The following is a 20,762-nucleotide window of genomic DNA, read 5'->3' as shown; positions in this document are numbered from 1 at the left end:
GAGACAGAGAGCACCCATATTTAAATTGTAACTGGTGGTACAGTTAAAGTTGAGGCACTGCTTCTCTCATTGGTTTTAAAGGACCAGTTCACCCAAATTACTAATAAAACACAGCAAAAAGTATCTTTTCCCTCCACACAGAGCTTTGATTTGATTTGTCCAGGTTCTCAGAGATCTGTTTTAATTTGTGTTGCTCACAGCACTGAAAAAGCATCTTTAAAAATGAAACAGTAATGTGTCTTTCACTGTTCACTGTACTCTACTTATCTTTATCTTCTTATGTATCAATGTACATACATGCACATAATACAGCATCCTTTGGTTCAGTCTTAACAACTAAAGATTTACTGTCTAATTATGTCTGCATTGTGAAATGTGCTGAACATCATCCCAAAAGCTCTGGGTGGGGGGCAATTGTTGTCTGTTGACTAATCTATGCTAGTCCGATTATTAATAGTGGGGACACTGCTGAATGTGTGAACAGCTGCAATACAGCATATGTGAACTATAAATGCAAGACCCTGCAAAAGAAAGGGAGGACAGCAAAGGAAATCAATGAAGTGCCCCTCCCCTCTGTTTGGGACATGTATCAGGAGCGATGCCTGCAGAAAGCCTCCATTGTGAGGGACCATTCTCAGCCTGAGCACCTACCACAGACTGTTTGCCTCTTTGTCCTCCAGGAGATAAACTTGAATACACAGTTCACAACTGGAGACACTTTCAAGGCCACATATGCTGTATCTGGCCATGTTTTTAATGCACTTTTTAACCTTGGCACTCAGGATATTTTAATTTCAACATTTTATTTGAATCTTTTATTAGTTTAATAATAATCCTATCATCAGTGTCTTAGCACCACTGTCCCACAACAGCTCTCTGTATGTTAAATATGTAGCCAGAATGACAGGCTAAGCTCTGCAACAGTTTCAGATGTTCCTTCACATGTACAGTCTGAATCCTTTACTGATGGGTGGAGCCAGTGAACAGAGGGAGACTTGACTGAGCAGTAAGAAAAACTGCACTGCTGACTAAAACATTCATTCATTTTCATTACTGTCAATATGCCAACATTTGCAGAAAGAATCAACAAGATTGAGACAAGATTTAATATTTTAAATTCTCAAAATCAGAGAGAAAAATGTTATCTTGTGTTTTTATTGTTGTATTGAAAACTGAAAAGAGCAGTGACCTCAAAGCACTGTATCCACTGAACAATTATTATTATTTCTTTGTATTATTACAGCCTTAATGTCACAGATATGATGTCTAAAATTACAAATATAAGAACCAATTTGTAGATGTAGTTTTATCTTTAATTTTCCACTATACATTTCATGAAGATGTGGAAGTTTTCCTTTGAGACACTTTGTCATAGATCAGCCTGATGGTCGCAGTAATGGGTCACCAAGTCTGTCTCCATGAATAACCAGGACAAATATTATACAATGTTGCCACAAATAGATTGTGATGTACAATATGCTCAACAACAAGCAGACTTTACTGTTGAATAAACTTTTATTACAGCACACAAAATAAAAACAACATATTTAGGAAAACAGCATCTCAGTCAGGGTCTCACTGAGAACAACAACAAAGGTAAAGCAAGGATTCCTTTGGATATCAAAATGTTCCCTCTCTCCACTTCTGTGGAGGACAAGAAAAACAATCTCACTTTTTTTCATTTGAATTGAAATAATCATTGGCACACAAGCAGTGTGATGTAAAATCTCCATTTTTTAAATCTTGATTTGTGCCATTACGCCAGAAAGGCTCTGATCAAGTGACCGTAGATTATGTGACACATTATGTTTTATATTCATGAACATTAAACACATATTTCCCTCAACTGCTGAGAGTCAGGCCTTCCCTTGTATTTCATCTTCTTTTACAACCCTGTCTCCTCAAAATTACATTCATATACAAATCATTCCCAACAGCACGAGAATGCAGAATGAAATGTATCAGTGACTGGATTAAGTTGTTAATTAACATCCACTGACAACATATTTCATATGTTTTTGGTCAAAATACCCAATCTAAAATCTAAAACAGAAACCACTCTTTCTCTAACTTGGATATGAACCTGGTCTTTGTTAACCAGTCACACATACTGTAAACCTAATTTTTTTCAAATTTTTTGGAGACAGGGTTGTGTTTTACAGGAAGCATCTCTCTTTTCTGATTTGCTCCTGTTTTTACTGGCGGTGTGTTAATGTAAACTCAACACCCTCTCCCTCCATGTTTACTTGTAGTTTGATGCACAGTCCAGCACTATGAGTCAGGCCATGCTCACCACCTTGACTGCTCAGGGTTTCTGTTTTCATACGATCATTTTTTTCAAAAGCTTCTACTTTCTTCTACATTGCTTTAACCACTGTTAAGCTGACAACACTCAGCTCTTCCTGCAGAGTGCTCCAGCTGCTGAAAGGACACACTTCCTCCTTTTCTTTCTTTAGTTGCCTTTAAACGTGAAACCCCCTGCACTGACAGCAGCTTCGAAAAAATCAGCAAAGTAGAAACAATTGGAAACAAGTAGTGAGTAAAAACAGTATTTGTGGTTAAAAAAAGAAAGTGAGAGCAGCAGAATGGTGAGTATGGCATGAAATACATACTATGCTGTGTGAGAACAGGTGCTCCATCTGTCCTCAGTGATTTATATCCAGCCTGTAAGTGATTGGTCCGGTCCAGCTTCTATTCTATAAACTTGACAAATATTTGAATTATGGTTTTTATTTGAGAATTTATGGAAAAATTGACATTTTGGGAGAGCTGAGTGATACAGGTCTTACACCTCCAACCAGGAGAACCAGTTTCCACTCAGAGAGGAGAGAATCCCTTCCACTGAAACTGAATATTGACCTGCCCTTTATTTTGTATTTTTATCCATGAGCCGTTCAGCTGAAATCTTTTGGACCAGGATTAAAATAGTTCATATTGGAGTATTATGCAGGACCTCTGCTAGAACATAACATTTTTTTTAATAAGTTGACCATGCCAATGAGTGGAGACAAGGTGCCAACATACGTCAGTGAGCTCCTCACACTGCATTCGACCGTGTTCACCAGGTAAGCAACAAATTCAGCAAATTCCGACTCTGACTAACGTCATATTTACTTCAGGTGTTGATGGAGGTGAGTATCACAGTGTCAACCTCCAGTTCTGTTTGTAGCAGACAAACTGCTGTAATATCTTCTTTACAAAATATGCAGTATATACAGTGGCATTTACAAGCAACTATTAAAAAAGGCAAAACATGAATCTAAAAGAAAAAAAAAAAAACTTAATCAGCTTCAGTGCAAAAACGCTAAAAGTAGAGCACAGACCCAAAACATCAACAGAATAGAAACAGTCTCATTATAAAATGTTTTCATCAGGAGTCCTGTGCAAATTTTAAATAATCAATCAACCTGACTGTGAGGCTGTAAAGGAACCAATTCATTATTGCTGTGCTTTGTGAAGAGATGTGGGTTATGAGATTCTAAAGCTTAATTTCACCCTGAGGAACAAAACCAAAAAATTTAGAAGTTGAGCTGTTAAATATATATACGTATATATAATCACTACTAACATGACAACCCCCTCATGTGGGGCATGTTTTCTTGTAAGCAAGAGTCAAGTAGTTTGGGTGGACTGTAAGACAGAACTGCAGTTAACTTCACATAAATAATGTCCTTAACTACAACTGACAGGAGTACAGAGGGAGGAAGAGGGCATGCACTGATGTCACCTTTCACATGAAACCATCTGAACCACCACCGAGGGGCCAATCACTGCTCTGGTTGCTGTGAATGAGTACAGCTGTGATGCTGGGAGGAAAACAAGCTAACGGTTTATAAAGTAAAAGTCATCAGATTTGAAGTTGATGTGTACGACTTACTACTCGGTCTGTCAACACTGAAATGAGCCGGGGAATTTAGACCCAGCTCCACCTTGTATTAACATGTGATATAAATCTGAGAGATGACATCTGATTACAGGCCTCTGCATTTACACCTGATATTAAAAGGTGTCTGTCCACACTGTGATATGCAATGCAGGAGTCACTAAGTGGGCTGCTATAATGTGCAAGGTTAGAGAGGCACCCAAAAACATGTGCAAACTACCTGCTGAATAGTGCAAATTATACTCTAAGTATCTCAGTAAATTTCCCTCTGTCTGAGCTGCTCAAAGTTGGAAGCATGTGCAGACTGTACATGAGGATCATTCTCTCCAAACTGCACACATGAACATGTCTGCCTGTACCAGAAATGACTGCACACTCACTGTGTCTGCTACAGGTCAGGAGTATATTTGTCTGATAACAAAAGGGCTGATAAAATCCAAAACAGACACAGACAGCAGATGTGGCTCTGTCTACACAGCCCGGTGTGATTTCACATGTACAGTCACATATTTTTGAGCTGGAGCCTTGTGGACGCAGCTTAATCTCTCAGTTCAGGAGAAACCAAGTAAACTTATGTTTCACAGCATTGTCTGACAAAAATGAATCAAAATACAGGTAAATAACAGCAGCTGTGCAGCAAGATCGGCTATATCACCTTGTAAAATGAGTGATGACAGAGGCTGAGATCAGATACACCTCCACAGGCAGTCTGGCTGATCCACTCACACTCCAACTGCCATGTGCTCTGTTTGCATTGATGCCATATATACAGTTTATATACTCATACATGATTTACATGTTAATACCAGGTGTCAGTATCCTGTGACCGAGACATTTCTCATATGATGACATCACATGCTAACCCTGTGTCAGGACTGCTGCATGCAGTCTTCACTTTGACGCTGTGACCCAGAATCCTCGTCAGCTGCTTGGAGCTTTGTCTATACAAAACCAGATGAGTCCACATGTACAATCTATTAGAATCCAGTTAAACAACCTACGTCTGCATGAGTTTGTGTAATGTAATGTAATTATTTGGTGTGTTACATTATGTCGTCCAACCTGTGTAAACATATTGGACCAAATAAAAAGAAAAATAAAACACGTCACCCTAATTTCTGACATTCTCACATGCAACATGAGAAGATTCCAACTACAATCTGGGTGTCAGAGACTCGTCCTCATTACATCTCTCCGACACTGAGCTCCTCCATGTTCAGTCACTGTGAGGCTCTGTCTCAGTGGGGTGGGTTTAAATGTACAATGTGAGGAAGAAAAGAGGACAAACAGCAAGCAAAGCTACCAAGGAGCTTCAACAAAACTTCACTTTTTTTTCATGAACATCAGTCTTTCAAGACGTCATCATCCATTCTTCTGTCCTTCCATCAATCCATGACCTCAGCATCACTTTATGTCTGCTCACACACACACATACACAGAAGGGACTGTTGAAGTGTTGGGACAATGAGTTTAACTTGGTCTCAAAACTGTCAATGCTGCAGCTCCATACCCATAATTCAGTGGGAGAAGATAGACGGTGAAAACCAATTGGAGGCAGTGAGATGTTTTCAGAGTAACCATTTGAGATCAGAGTAATTCAGCAGAATCTGCTATGCTGGTTCACAAGGTCCAGCTTAAATGAGGAGATCAGAGAAACCAGGTTATGAGGCTGGTCAACAATGTAAATGTTCAACTCTGTACAGCTGTAACAGAATCACCCCTGTGAACCATGTGGAGCAGTTTATTCTCTGACAGCGGGGTCCTTATGGGCCTCTGCTGCTGTCTCAGCTTCTTTAGAGGCTGTGTTGAAGTGTACATGCAATCCTGGTGCATATTTACTTTGCCTACTTTGAATCTCTTGATTCAGTCTGAAATTTCACAGTCACAAATGCTGGAGAGGACTTTCCTCCATGCATTGAAAAAGACAGTATTGCAATGTGACTCCACATGGAGCTAGACCCGAGGTCTAAAGACAGCATGTATTCAGGAATCTGGGTTACATTAATCTGAGTTCTTTAATGTCATTTAAATGAGAAACCTGTTGAGTTCATGGTAGAGGATTAGGGAGAGAAACCTGATATATTTCCATAGCTACATTCCACCTGCAGAAACCTACACTGTATACATGACACTGGTTTATCATAATCTTTTCAAATTTGCTTTTAAACAAAGATAAACAGCCAAGGTTATAAAATAATATCATGCTTAGTAAAGAGATCTGGATACTGGTCTGCTGCATGTACACACGCAGCTGACAGTAACAGGTCTCTACAGTACTGTGTGATCACCTGCATAACTTGATTTCTCTGAGTAACCTGGTTTCTTGGTTTTTCTACTTTTAATGTGAGACTAATGTCAAATGGACAAACAGCTGCTTAAGGTGAAGCTGTCCATCTGACAGAACTAAAGACAGTTGATTTGTTTGAACAGAACAGCTGGATCAATATATTACCGATAACTTTATCTCTCTGAATCAACAATTATTTTGTTATTCTTCAAAATGAAAACAAGAAAATACATCCTGACTTCATCCATGGAGGACAGGAGTAGTGTAATATCATGTTTACATGTGTTGACCTTTAACCTCATTGTCCCAGCACTTGTGTCACTTCCTGTGCTGCACCAGTCTCCCTCTGCAGCTACAATCATTTCACTCTCACAAATGTACAAACATAGTTTGTCTTATCATAACCATTAAAAATACTTTACAAACATTTACTGTTCAGTCCAGTAAACTGTTTAGAGAGAGAGAGAGAGAGTGTGTGTGTGTGAGTGTGTGTATGTGAGAGAGTGTGTGTGTGTTATTTACATTGAATATTCATTCAGGTACAACAGTAAGGAGAGGATACAACTTCATATGTGTATGTGTTGTATATGCTAGGAGTCAGTTCCCTGCATGCCTTGTACAATGTGTGTATTGCTGTGCTGTTATGCGGTGTGTGCGTGCGTATGTGTGTGTGTAAATTCCCTGTGTGGTTCCTCTGTATGTCACTGTCATGTCGTGTGTATCACTCCTTCCATGAGTGTACAGTTCAGTGTGTGTGTGCATGTGACTGCATGCATGTTTCATTCATCCCTCAGCGACACCCACATCACTCCTGTGTGTGCGTGTGTGTGTGTGTGTGTGTGTGTGTGTGTGTGTGTGTGTGTGTTTTCATGAGGACATGCCATTGACCAGACTCCTCAGCTGTTTCACCACAGTCTCTATCAGCTTCTGTTTGTCTCTGTCGTTCTTCCTGAACTGAGAGAAGATGTTGTTCTTCTTACTGGTGTCCTTCATCCTGGAAACAGAGGAAGAGGTTGTCAAAGAGACAAGTCAGAAGGATGTATTCTCTCAGCTGTGGGCTCACTTGCTGTTTATGGGAGGGTTAATATTTAGATGATGATGATATAAAGTAAGGAGGACAGAGGGGGAGTTATTATTGAAGGTGTTTTCATACTGAATTTATTTGGTTAAAATGAACTCCGGTGGTGTGAAAGCTGTCAATCAAACTATGGTGCAGACTGAGCAACTGGATTTCAAGCAGATGCTTGTGTAGTTAATTTGTGGTGTAAAAGCAAAACAAACCAACCACAGCATTTCCTGACGGGGCATTTGATTTTAGTGTGAATTCAAAAACATAGTGATCACAAACTGACAGTCATCCTACTGTGATGTTAGGCCATCACTGTTAATGATGCAGCAGGTCCAGTTGCACATGTGACTAATAGAACTCATCATCAGTTGTGTCCTGCTGTAAACTGCAGTAAGAAGCAGGATTATCTGTCCATTGCTGCAGTTTCAGTTTCCTCAGATGGATAAAATGTAGAATGACTGAATGGATGACTGAAAAAATGTAGAAAATCATTGAAACTATCTCCTCAGTGAGTTACCTGCCAGGTGCAGGATTCATAGTTGGTAAAGGGAAAAGCAGGAGCATCTTTATATTGGAGTTTAGCTTCTGAGCTTGATTAGACTAAACAGACAATGTTTTAACAGGCAAATGGCTCACATGACAAAGTCTTTATATTCACAAAACCAGTGACACCATGCTGATGTCATAGTTGTATCAAACATTTCAAATAAAATATCATATTAGACACAGATAAAAAACTGTTTCAAATCATTATTTTTACTTTGAAATGTAGCTCATACGTCAACGCATGAGCCACTAGACAACTTTTCCTGTTTAATCCTTTCACATGTCAATGCACACAAAATGTAATGGATAAAAAATAATATGTATGATGGATCTGAACCTTAACAAAAATGTTACCCATAGTTCAGACTTAAGTTAGTATAAGACAAACTCTACTGCAGAGCCAAGACATGATATCAGAGCTGGCTGTAGAAGAGCAAAGACAAGCAATGAGGAAGCTGCACCTACCCCCTGTAGACTCTGAGCAGCAGCAGCAGTAGAAAAACACAGCAGACAGAAGAAGAGTTAAAGCAACAGGAGGGAAACAAGGCAGCCACGTTCAGATCTGAGCGCTTTATAATCTATTTAAGTTATATGCAAGAATTCATGTGATCAAATTATGTTAATATGAGAAGATGTTTGAAAAACCTCTTACAAATCATACTAATAGAAAAAGCCTTGATGTGTTAGCATGCCATAAGAATACCATAAGAATTTTTGTTCTCACGAAATCTCACACAAACCTCTTATAGATTTACAGGCTTTCCGCAGGAGTGTTTAATATCACATTGAATGAACTTTAATAGCCATTTCGTTACTGCTCAAACTATGACAACCTAGATTGATTTAATGTTTTATCTATCACATTTTTTAGTACTTCCCAACAGGAAATAGTAATTTCCAGTGTTTTCCACTCCAAATTAATGTCACCTGGATCTGGATGCCATGGGACCAAGAAACCATGACTTGGCCTTCAAGCCTTTTTTGAGGAAACTGAATTTATCACATTTTAAAAAACACCTGCAGAGACCCTGATTAATCCAAGGGCATGTTTGGAAGCCCTCATCTTATTTTATTTTATAATCATCCATACTGGAGCATCCTTTTCGAAAAATACTAGCACTGATACAGGTTAAAAATAAATTTTAGCCTGTTTCTTCTTCCCAACACACCCTGAGCCTTACTCCTGCTAAAACATGCTGCTATAGTAAATACCATTTCAAAAATTGTTCATGAAATATTGTACACACTTCCACTGCAGTGTTAACACTCACTTCTCAAGTAGAGCCAGGGCAGTGGCTGGGTTCACTCTCAGGTATTTGGAGGTTGGCTGGCCATAATCTGCCAGATAGGTGGACCAGTCCCACACCATGAAGAGGTCCAGGAGCTACGAGACACAGAGATACACAACACTCAGACACACAACCGAACTTCTCTTAGGAGAACCTCAGACAGAACCTCAGAGAGGACGAGAGAAAGATGGAGGGCAGCAGTTTGATTGACGAGAAGATAGTGACGTGGTTGTTTTGCGTCTCTTTGTTGGCAGCTGTCAGTCTCACTTTGGATGCTGAGCTAATGTTACGTTAGCCAAGTTTCACAGTGACAGCTCCCAATGCTGTGCGGCTCCTTAATTCATGTTTTTTTTTAACCTAAACAACAGACTCTGTCTGCTGTACAGACGTGGAGGGAAGCCTGAAGAGGAAGAGCTGCAGAGAGAAGAAGGGAGGAGGGAGGGGCCTCTGCTGCTACATGATAAGTGTGAACAAGAAGATTCAAAATGACCACCCCACGACCTCTGGTTAACCTGATGGAGATGACCCCCTTACCCCACCCACACACACAGTGTATGCTAATGTCATAGGGTGAAACAGCTGGGTGTTTGGGTCACGTTGAATGAGCAGTGAAAGAGCAGCTTAGTGATAATAGCATTATTCAGCTGACTGAGAGACTCCGACACACAGAGAGAGGCTTAGCAACAATGCCATTATTCTCACCTGGAGCTAAGTGATGAGCCTCTAGCAGGCATGTAGAGGGTGCCACATCTTACCATGACACTCACTCAGCTCTCCACAGCTTGCAACAACTGACAGGATCTAAGTGACTTGGTGCAATTTCCCTTGAAGAAAAACAAATTGATTCTTAACCACCAAACAAACTGCTGAGAACTGGGAGACAAGAAACGCAAGTATAGAGCTTAGACTTCATGGTTCAACTTGCCAGAATGTTGCACCTTTACACCTCGCCGTTCTGTATAAGGGGGGTAATGTTGTTGCGTAGTCACAGAGCTGGATTGATGTCTGTGTAAAACGCAGAGCCGGCGTGATGGGACAGACACTGTTGTGTTGTCTTTGGTAAACCACAGTTTTTAGTGTCGTCTCTGGTCTGCTATACTGTCAACAGCGCACAGACGCGCTGTCCTGGGTGTACACATACACATACCTGGGTGTGAACTTAAACAATAAACTACAATATCATTCATGTAAACAATGTGAAACATTACATTTTGTGTAAATACACTGATGGTGTTAATATTTTTCTCTCTTTATGACTCAATACCTTCCTTCATCTACACCCTGCTGCTGCTGTGGAATTAATAAAATTCATCTTATCTTAATGTGTGTTCCTAATAAAGAGTGTTTATCTGATGACAACAGTCAGTGTAATCTAGAAGGATCCTGCTGGGCGAGCTGAGTCATGTTATCTTAACAGTGAAATAAGAGTAAAATGAGGAAGGCCTGACTCCAGGTGAAAGTGTAAAGTTTGCTCCCAAATTCAAAATGCTGCTCTCTCATTAGCTCTCTACAATGAGTAGGGATAGTGTTTGAACGATTATTTGGTTTAAAGCAGCTCATTTTGATTTTTTTAAGGGTGCTTGGGCTCAGCATTGGACTTCTGTTGAGGAGCTCAGACAGCAAGTCTGACAAATGTTGAAAAAAACTCAGTTAAATAATTCTTTATTTGCTATTTTACCAGTCACATGTGAGTTTTATTTGCCATTGGTCCAAATAAGGACAACAAGATTTGTGGTCAGAAATGTAGGGATGGTCCTTGCCACTTAAATCTCATCTATGTCTCATCTATGACAATGGAAATAAGAAAATGATTCGACAGAGGCTCTTCATTTGTGCATATGCACAGGTAAGCATGACAGGAAGAGTCCAGCTGTTTTTAAGATCCTACTCCTTTGAGATGCTTTGCATTTATATGTTGGTGTATGACATTTTCCCCATTCCATTCCATACTGTTACCATTTGACTACTGGGAAAGAAATTGTTGATGACTGTGAGACGATTCTCTGTCATTAAATCTGACAGGCCAATAACCCCAAAACAAGTCTGTGAAGCAGGAGAAGGAATTCTACAGTTTTGAATAACAAAACGGCGTGCTGTTTACAGTCATTACAATGTGTTTAAATCAAGCACAGAGTATATGCTACAGCATCAATTATAAATGACCTGTGTATTCAATAGGCTGCAATACACAAAAGATGATGAAAGGCCACCTCTACACAAGAATGGAAATGTCTGCTGAAGAGGAGACGGAATGGCGGAGACATGACGGAGCTGCATCCAGCTGACGTACTCAGTCAGGCTGAGGTGAATGTTTACGATTAACGGAAAGAGCCCGAGAGAAAGAAAAGGAGAATGAGATGTGTGACGGTGTCAGATAAATCATCATCTCTGTGGCATTACTTCATGGGTGTTGTGAAACTCCCTGGTTTCACCTTTACATTGAAACAATAAGCCAGGGCGGCGTTTGAAACTCTAGAAATCCTTCTCTGCTTTCCTTCCTTTTATGCACTTGTGAAGCTTCACTTTGGACGTCTCCTGCTAGATGCTGGTTGTCTAACTGACTTGTATTGTCTGGCATAAAAGGAGTTGGAATAGATGTGTCTATTATCTGTCACTGTGGGCTGTCAGCAGAGTCTGGTGGTCCAGAGGTGAGGAAAGGTTAACTCCAGGTGTCACTAGATCATATTTACAGGAAGTCTAGCTCAGTTTTTACACCTGTATGATGGATGATGGTTCTGTCATGAGTGACTGAGGGTGCTGCTTGAGTGAGCACCTGCTGTCACATGTCACCTTCATGTGTGAGAGACAATGCCTCAAAGTTGTATTATTCTTTGTCAACTTCCACAACTCATCTGCCTCAACTTGCAGTTATGAGAAGGGCTGAGCCAGTCAGTGCTCTACCCACAGCTCTGCAATGAAATAAGCTTTTATCCACTAGAAATGACAAAATCTTTTGGGTTCACAGTGTGTTGGGACTAATCAAACTGTAGCAGAGGAAGTCAGTACAGTATGTGTTCTTTCAATGTGGCCAGGATACATTTGCGTTCACACTGCAAAGAGAATGTGGCCATATGTGGCCCAGACCACCTTGTACTCTTCTTTTTCCCTGTATTTGCTGCAACATTGCATCACTCATCCACAGCTTTACCAGAAGTCAAACATTCCACTGTCCTTGGTTTTCACTTCCACTGATGGAGAATTAGCTTCACCCACTGTCTGTCTTGATGTGGTGAACTCCTCATGTTTGTGCGGATGTGGACAATGTGGACAGTGGAAACGCACATTCATTTGCATTTTCTTTTGCAGATTTGTTTAAAATGTAAGCGACTGGAGATGGAAACTTGACTCTTGCTTCGGCCACTGTTTAATACTGACATGTGTTTGTAAACACCTGTTAGCTTGTGAGTAAGCACTGTGTAAATAAGCAACCTATGACTTTCTAGAACAATTTACTCCTTCTGCCAAGTAGCACTTCAGATTTATTTTTACCATTTGACTCAGTGTCTTCAGATGTAATCATGACAATGTGTTTTTGTCATGATTACACCTGAAGACATACTGTATAAATGCATTACTCTGCCCAAGGCGGCACATTGGTACAGAGATTAGCACTGCTGCTTCCCCCACAAAGGTTCGATGTGGATGAAGCTGATCCTTCATATGGAAACTACAGCAGTATAGTTTATTTCATACATGTATTTACTATGTTTTTATAAAATGTTTTTTATTATGAGACTAAAAATAGCAAAATAAGTAAAAGTAAAAATGTAATGAATGAAAAATACTGTATGTGTATCTTATGCTGTTCTTTATACACCAGCAGTGTAATAATCTGTGAGCTCAAAGACTCAAGCTCAAATGTTCTTACGCATGAAGAAATCAAACAACGCTACTGTATAAATGAGCAGGTTTCAAGCTATAGGAAATGCCCGTATGTAATTTAAAGACTATATGACTTCATGTGGTGAATTTAATGTCTGAAGTGCAGAATGTTATTAATCGAGATTGTTTTTAAGTCAGTACATTAACGTTAACTCCACTGCATACAAATCTGTCTATGATGACCAGAACTGCATTTCATCCATTCATCAGTCTAGAGTTTTGACTTTCAGTCACTCTGACTGGTTACAGGATAACGATCTAAAAAGCAGTCGCTGCTACAAAATCAGCAGCCACAAGATAAAGGGAAAGTAAAAGGTTGACCTCTGTGTAACCTCAGCCTGTGGATGCCTGCCAAACCCTTTACCTAAGGCTGGGATTAACGGGTCAACCAAGCAGCCGGTATACAAGGGAACATCATTAGACACATCTTGTCTAATGAGCTGCATCACAGGAAACTGGGAGCTCTACTTAGAATCAGACCCGGGCAGGGTTGGAACCACCACCCAGTACACTGAGTTCACATCCTACTGATGCTTTCTGGGTATTAAGGCATTTTAACAACCTTGATCAGTGTTTATATTGTTATATTAAACAGCTGATTCAAGTATTTTAATCTTTAAATTTATTACAAATTATCGTGAAAATACAAAGTTCCAGTATTGCAGTTATTTCATCGATTAGTCGATCAGCAGAAAATTTGTAAGTATTTTGATAATGAATTAATTGTTTAAGTCTTTCTTTTTAAAGCAAAAATGCAAAAAAACATGATTTCATTATCTCATTTTTGACTATTTGCCTGTTTTATTAGTCTTCTGTGATAACACACTGAATGTCTTAAACATAGGAAAAAACATATGAATACCTCAACTTGCAATAGTCTGTTCTCACTGTTTCCTTACATTTTACAGCCAATTAATAAATAAATCAATCATCAACAGATTGATGGATAATGAAAATAATCACAAGTTGTAACACTGTTGTGACGAGTTTATAAACAGTTGTTGATTTCCAGAGGGACTTTCCCTGCAAGAACTGCTCCAGCTAAACCCAAGCAAATATTAATTTTTCATATAATGGTTTTTCAGTTTTTTATTACCTGTTGAAAGATTTACTTTGAAAGATATACCCAATTAAGCACTGCCTCAGTTTCATACATAATAGACACTAAATCACGTTATACTTTTCATGAAATTAGATAAAAAGAAAGTAAAGTAAAATAAATAAAGATTTAGTTTACCAGCATTAAGAAGGGAGAGAGCTGTAAAACAGTCCTTGGACTCAAACCACTGGGGCTGCAACAGAATCAACCAACATCCTGCCTTCATATCCCCATCTCTAACTGTCGCTTTTCATTTCTTGTGACATAATTTCAATCGAATAAACAGGGTGGGAAAATGCACAGACAATTTTTTTCAAACTTCTTGCAGTGATTTCAACAAACTGACTCTTTTTAGTGCTGTGACCTGGACTGGATGCAGAGCCGAGCCTCCACCTCAGGCTCAGATTAACAGGTCAACGCAGACACAAGTTAATGAGACAAAGCAACACTTTACATACCACTGCTGTTTACAACAAAAACGGAAGGGGGTTGTGTGCTGTGTGTGTGTGTGTGTGTGTGGTGGGGGGGGGGGGGTGTTCTTGAGCAGGTGAACTGTAGGACAGGTGAAAGTTGAAAAGGCCAGTGAAACACAATATTGTTGAATGTGATAGAGGTGAAATGTGGGACAGCTGAAGCAAAAGGTGCATAAAGGTGAAATCAGCTTTAAGTAACAAAAATGAATTTTTAAGTAAACAGGTTCTTATTGTATTGGTGACTCTGTGACTCTGCCATCAGCTGTTTCGTCTTGACCATCCCTTTATCATCTTTGTTTTGTGCTTTAAAGTCTCTGGGCAGGTCTGCATGTTTTATCTCATGGCTTCAAACACTGCTCTTCCCTGGTCATTGCCTTTGACTGGTCCTACATCTGATCCAGGGACAGGGCGAATGACGGCCCGAAAGTGACACAGGCTACATCCAGTTTTGGTTTTAAAACTTGTTTACACCTGCTGTACACACTGCTCTGGAGTTTTCAAGTGTCTAAAACTGACACTTTTTAAAAACGCTGCTGACCTTGTTTTAGCTTGAAAACTCTGGGGTTGCGTTTTAGTCTTGACCAGCAAAAACAGAGACTGGCCTGGACTACCAGTAGTGAAAGCAGCAGTGAATAATGAAATACAAGCTTTACTGACCTTGTTGTCTTTGCTGATAGCTGTTGTGCAGTTGAATTCTGCATTTTAACGTTACAACGACTGTCTTTACTATTCCTCGTTCGTAGTATTTTCTGCAATAACCAAATGCAGAGTAGACAATTTGCGTGAATGGTCATGTATGTCTGCATTTTCAGGTGTGTTAGCATGGACGGAGATCGGTCATCTTAATGGAGATCGTTTTCATAGTAGTGTGGACGTAGCCATAAAAACTTTAAACTGAAATGAAATGAAATAATTTGTGCAGTTAATGACGCAGTTCTAACCTTATGTGGGCGAAGTCTGTACATGTAAATGTATTTCATCTGTGCTGCTCAGTGACATATTTTACCTGTCTTAAGTCAATGAAGGCCAGTTGGAGCGTGTCTCCTTGGAAACCAGGGACGGGCTCTGAGCTGGCAAACACTGAAAAGAAAGAAAAATACCACCAGACAACAGTCACTTTAAGCCAAGTGGTTAGGACGCATATCACATGAGCGCAAATGCTCTTAACTGGTTCAGCTCCTGACTGGCCCGACTCTTTGCTGCATGTCATTCCCCCCGCTCTGCCCCCTTCCTGTCACTCTCTACTGTCCTATCAAATTAAAAAAAAAATCCTGAATGCATATAAATTGATCTGTTACAGATTTTATTTATACTTTGAATATTAGATTACACAATTTTTTTTTTCAGGTAAAATTTAGATTCACTGATCTTGGTTTATGGCATGAGAACAACACCCTGCTTTACTGTTCACCACAGAGCTGCAGACTGAGGTAATCTATTACTCAGTAGGATTACCTGACATAGCAACTAGAGATGGGTGATAAATATTACCATTACCAATATTAACTTAATAAGCCTAATGTTCAGTGTGATGGAACTGTTTTGTTATTAAAGTAGTTAATACAAAACTTGGTCATGCAAGATGCGCTGTGGATTTCAAGAAGCCATTACTGTAGTTCAATAATATGAGTTTTGAACTTTCAGTATTGATTAGTCATAACTTTATCTGCGCATCACTACTGATCATTTTCAGCCAAAGTGGAGCTGTTCTACGTTACTGCTAAAAAAAACACAGTAAAAGGGCCTGGGACTGGGGCAATTACACACCCACCAGAGGAAAAAACATAATGAGACTTAACGTAACAACTGCAGTATGTTTTGTTTATATACCACATTGACTTGGTTGGGTGTATTTTTATATTTTAATCGTAAGGAATATTTTCCAAAACCCCAGAATTAACTTATGACAAATGATGATGGTTGTTGTGCATGAATCCTACAGGTTGAACCATCACTGCCTCTGCAGCGGCTCAGTGGATCTCTGGAGTCAGTCATGTGTTGATCTGATAACCTTTCATTTCTTTGTAGAAATTCACAGCATCACATGAGGATAGAACAGGAAAGTAACATGATATCATTCTGTTGTGACTCCCTGGATCATCTGACGTGGCGCTGAACTTTGGTTGACCCATACGCACACGCACACGCACACGCACACTCACACACAGATTCACAGCCATATTTACAGAGGCTCTGTTGAAGTTACACACTAAACATACACCTAGATGTGAACACACAAAATCTACCAAAGTGCGTGTTGACAATATTCCTAATATGAAATGTCCATGTGTAATAATGCAGTACAACCTTGGCAGTCAGGATTCAGACCATGTCTCAAAACCTCTTGACACAGTTGACAATATTTCAATGAAAAGAAAAAAAATCATGCTTAACTGATGACAACAACTTTTACCTTGTCAGGAAAAACTAAATCAGAAGTTTCAAATGTGGATGTGTCATTGAATTACAACATAAATAAAATAAAATGTGATATTTATTGATACTCACATTCACACTGAATTACATCTAAGTTGAACTGCTGAATGGCTCCCATACTGATCTGTTTGAGCTCCGTGTCCAGCAGCATTTGCATCAGTGATGTGGACAGATGCTTACAGGCTGACATACAAGCTGTCTGGGCCACTTTACCCTGCAGGGAGAAAGAAACGGGTGGAGGGGGGTGAAGAGAGGAGGCAAGAGAGAGGAGAGAGATGGAAAGGTGTAGGAAAAATGAGGATGGGGATGAGAAAGATGGAGAATGAGAAGGAGGGAGCAAGACAGTCGGGATGAGGTCACAGAAAGGGGTGAACATTAATAAAGAGGGGGAGGAATTGTGCATGGAAATGATTGGGGAAGGAGAAATTGTGTAGGAAGGACAGACGAGTAAAAGGAGGAGAGCAGAAAGGTATAAAAAAGATTGTGTGAAGCAATTAGCAGGAGAGTAAAAGGTTAGATGGTGACAGTACAGATGGAAGAGGAAGGTAGAGGGAGGAAGATACAAGAGTAAAAATAGATATAGGGGATAAAGAGCAGGAAGGGCAAAAAATAATTCAGCGTTAGTTGTTATCTTCACACACTTCACACCATCTACTTCCGAGCCCAGGGGTCAGGAACCTATGGGTTTGTGAGTGCTAAAGTTTTGAATTATACAGCTGCCGAACCCCACCTGGACAGAGGGGAAAACAGTAAATGAGTTCTGTTAAACACAATATATTGTAAATACAGCAACAACTATAGCTATTAATGAAGTTATTCTTGACCAAAGGTCATTGGCTGCTCAACCAGGTTACTGGAAATAAACAACAAGCTTTGGATTAGGCTAGGCAGCAATTTTGGTATAAAACTGTCTAATATCAAATGTAGTCAGAAAGAGCTTTGTCAGATTTTAAGGCACGCTCACATCAGCTGGAAAAACTGTGAAATTTTGCAGCCATATAATTTAGATACAATGAAATTGCTGCAGTCAGCTGATTCGCCCCCCTGGACAAAGTATATCCGCACATATTTTCAACTTTGATGAACTTTGACATGCAACTTTGCACTGATGAGAAACTGCAAACCACATTGGCAGTGCTGGTCTTTGAGGGAGGAGACAGCAAGAGAGCCCAAAGCAGAGAAAGCTACAGTGCACTTTGCTGGTCAGCTGCAGGAGTTCAGATTCTAGCAGCACCAGTTTAGTGAAGCCTCTCGGATGAACTCTGCTGTGCCACTTTCTGGTGTGACAGGGCTTTAAAGTGTTTAGGCTCAACGCACTGCTGTCATTTGCTTTTTTGGCAAAGTGAACAGCTGATTGCCTACAGGATGAGTTTGTTTGGTACCACAATCAAACCAAAAGGGGAGATGCTGCTGCAAACATGCTGAGAGACGTATTCTCAGCAAGGGCAGCACTGAAGTGAAGACTGGTGAGGCAGCACTTACTGCATGCACTACAGTCCCTACACCACGAATCCTAAAGCAGGGATTTGTGTCGACGTCATGCACAGTCTCAATACAAATGGCAATGATAATGACAAAAACAGAGACAAAATGGCAACAACAGATCATGTGGCTTTTTGGTACAAACGTTGATGATGAATGAAGCAGTGTACAGATGATGTGAAAGAGAGATCGGGAATGCAATTTGAATTTTCAGTTTTGAATTTTGTTTGTTTTTAAAAATACCTGTCCTCACTTGTGTCTGGTGGTATCTGTCTCCACAGCACTGTGATTGTGAGCCTTGTCTGTGAGATTCATGCCACCCTCCAGTGGGAGGTTAGGACTTTAAATGGTGGTGCATTGGAAGTGAAGAACTTGTCTGTGCAAAAACAATATACCGATTCATCTGACTAACTCAATGTGAACTGTTTTCATTGGAGGTTTGTTCTATCAAAGTTAAGGTTAAATTTGGCAAAATACCACCAGGAGAACATCAGAGCAAATGCTTGTGTGAACTGACCCTTTAAGCTCGGTTATTAAAATCTCACATGCGTTTGCAGCTCTTCACTCATAGATATTTATTTTTTTATGTTTTAGTTTTGTCTTGATTGTATTAAAACACTTAAATGACACTGACCATGAATGGATTCAGTTACAACACTGACTGACATATTCTGACAGAATGACAATCACAGTTAATGACAAAATACATTAACTGTTATTCATCTGCATATTACAAGACAAATGGAATATGTTATGAATTAAAGAAGACAAAGTAAATTGTATATTATGCTAGTAACCTAATTAATACCATAAACACTATGACGGGCACTTAAGACCCTTGAAAAGGTTCCCAACCCCTGATCTAAAGAGCTACCATGCAAAATCCTATTGAGAATCCTCACACATAAAAACAATTCAAATCTACTCTGGAATTTATTTTTATGTTTTAAGAGATTCTTTAAGAGAATATCTCTCACCTTACCATGAATATCTGCTAAAACACGCTTTGATTTCTGAAATGATCACGGCATCATAAAATCTGTCACAATATAAGACCATTTATGGCGCTATTAATTTCCCAAGATGTGTTGTTTGCAAAACATCACACATATAACAAACAGATAAGCCAACGCATGCAGGTCAGTCACAACATCCATACACATAGTGAGCGTTTCCATTACTTTAGGTTTTATTGAAACTGTGAGCTGGTATGTTTTAACTACTATGTTTCCACTTTGACACAAGTGGAAGTTACACCTTCACTCAAATGTCTGAAACACTAACAGTAACTGAATGGTCAGTAAATTACAGTTAGTGTTTGTGGAAAACAGGGACAGAACAGCAGAGCAACACAGTCCATTATCACAGATACTCATGCAAAAACTCTCACAGGGATGATGTGGTGAGCCCAATGTCAAGGACGATGCCACTAGCGATCTTATTGAAATACACATTTACATAAGACATAAAAATAAAACTGAAGAACACAATCAGTGATTCAAAAAACAAAATCACTGATGGTGCCTCACAAAATATTTTTGGAGCCACAGAGGACTAATGTAAGAATCAATGTGAGTGTTCAGCTTCCTTAGTTTGAGCTCCACAACATCCCTGTTAATGTTCTTCATGCTGACAGTTGACCAGCAGACAGACAGCAGTGATATGTGGTGTGCCAGCAGTGAAGGCTGCAAGGCTTCACTCCAAATGAGCAGCTATCACAGCTCAGTCTATTGACTCCAAATTCGATTTAGGTCACACGAACAGATTGTTGACTCTGGATAGACCACTAGCCAACTCAGGGGCCGTTCACACAGAGATGTGTCACTGAGGAAAAGACTCTGAACTCTATGAATGAAGCGCCTACTCACATCCACACTAAATGGGCTAGATTTGGACATTAACTTTTAATTTTGGCATTCTATCCATTTGTGAGGCCTGAAAACTGAGCTTTTTGAAAAAAGGCTGGTTGGGGACAGTCTAGCAGTAACGTCAGGACGAAAACTCTCTGTCAGTTCTGTCAGCTCGGTGGAAGTGGGAATCTCTGTCAATGTCATGATTTGATTCAGACTCATTTCTCAATTCAAAACCAATCTTGAATTACAATTATTACACAACCACTATTCACAAAATCCTTGACTTTTCTTCTGAAAAGCTCATTAGTACATAATCAAATCCAAAGTACACCCAAATGCTGCCCAGATAAAATATAAGATTACAATAGTATTTGTGCACTGTACACAGCCTGTGTTAGTCTCACTGCACTACCCTCACTTTTCATTCTGTCAACATCACGTTAACCCAATGATACCACAAAAA

At 39.7% G+C, this 20,762-nt stretch overlaps 1 protein-coding gene across 4 annotated transcripts in view; it reads right to left on the bottom strand.

Moving 5' to 3' along the window:
- Positions 1-1,496: 1,496 nt before the first annotated feature.
- exoc6 (exocyst complex component 6) overlaps positions 1,497-20,762 on the bottom strand; it is a 47,945-nt gene continuing 28,679 nt past the window's right edge. For all 4 annotated transcript variants that reach the window (XM_071462041.1, XM_071462042.1, XM_071462043.1 and 1 more), the window contains 4 exons: positions 17,037-17,178; positions 15,535-15,608; positions 9,057-9,169; positions 1,497-7,164 (listed from right to left, as the gene is read on the bottom strand). In XM_071462041.1, the coding sequence (XP_071318142.1) occupies positions 7,038-7,164; positions 9,057-9,169; positions 15,535-15,608; positions 17,037-17,178 (456 nt within the window). In that variant the 3' untranslated portion in view covers positions 1,497-7,037. The remainder of the gene's footprint in view (positions 7,165-9,056; positions 9,170-15,534; positions 15,609-17,036; positions 17,179-20,762) is intronic.

The sequence above is a fragment of the Trachinotus anak genome, unplaced genomic scaffold, assembly GCF_046630095.1.
Source record: "Trachinotus anak isolate AG129_WGS33_773 ecotype Australia unplaced genomic scaffold, CSIRO_AGI_Tana_v1 ptg000025l, whole genome shotgun sequence".
NCBI classification, from domain to species: Eukaryota; Metazoa; Chordata; class Actinopteri; order Carangiformes; family Carangidae; genus Trachinotus; species Trachinotus anak.
This window is presented reverse-complemented; position numbering and strand designations above follow the sequence as displayed.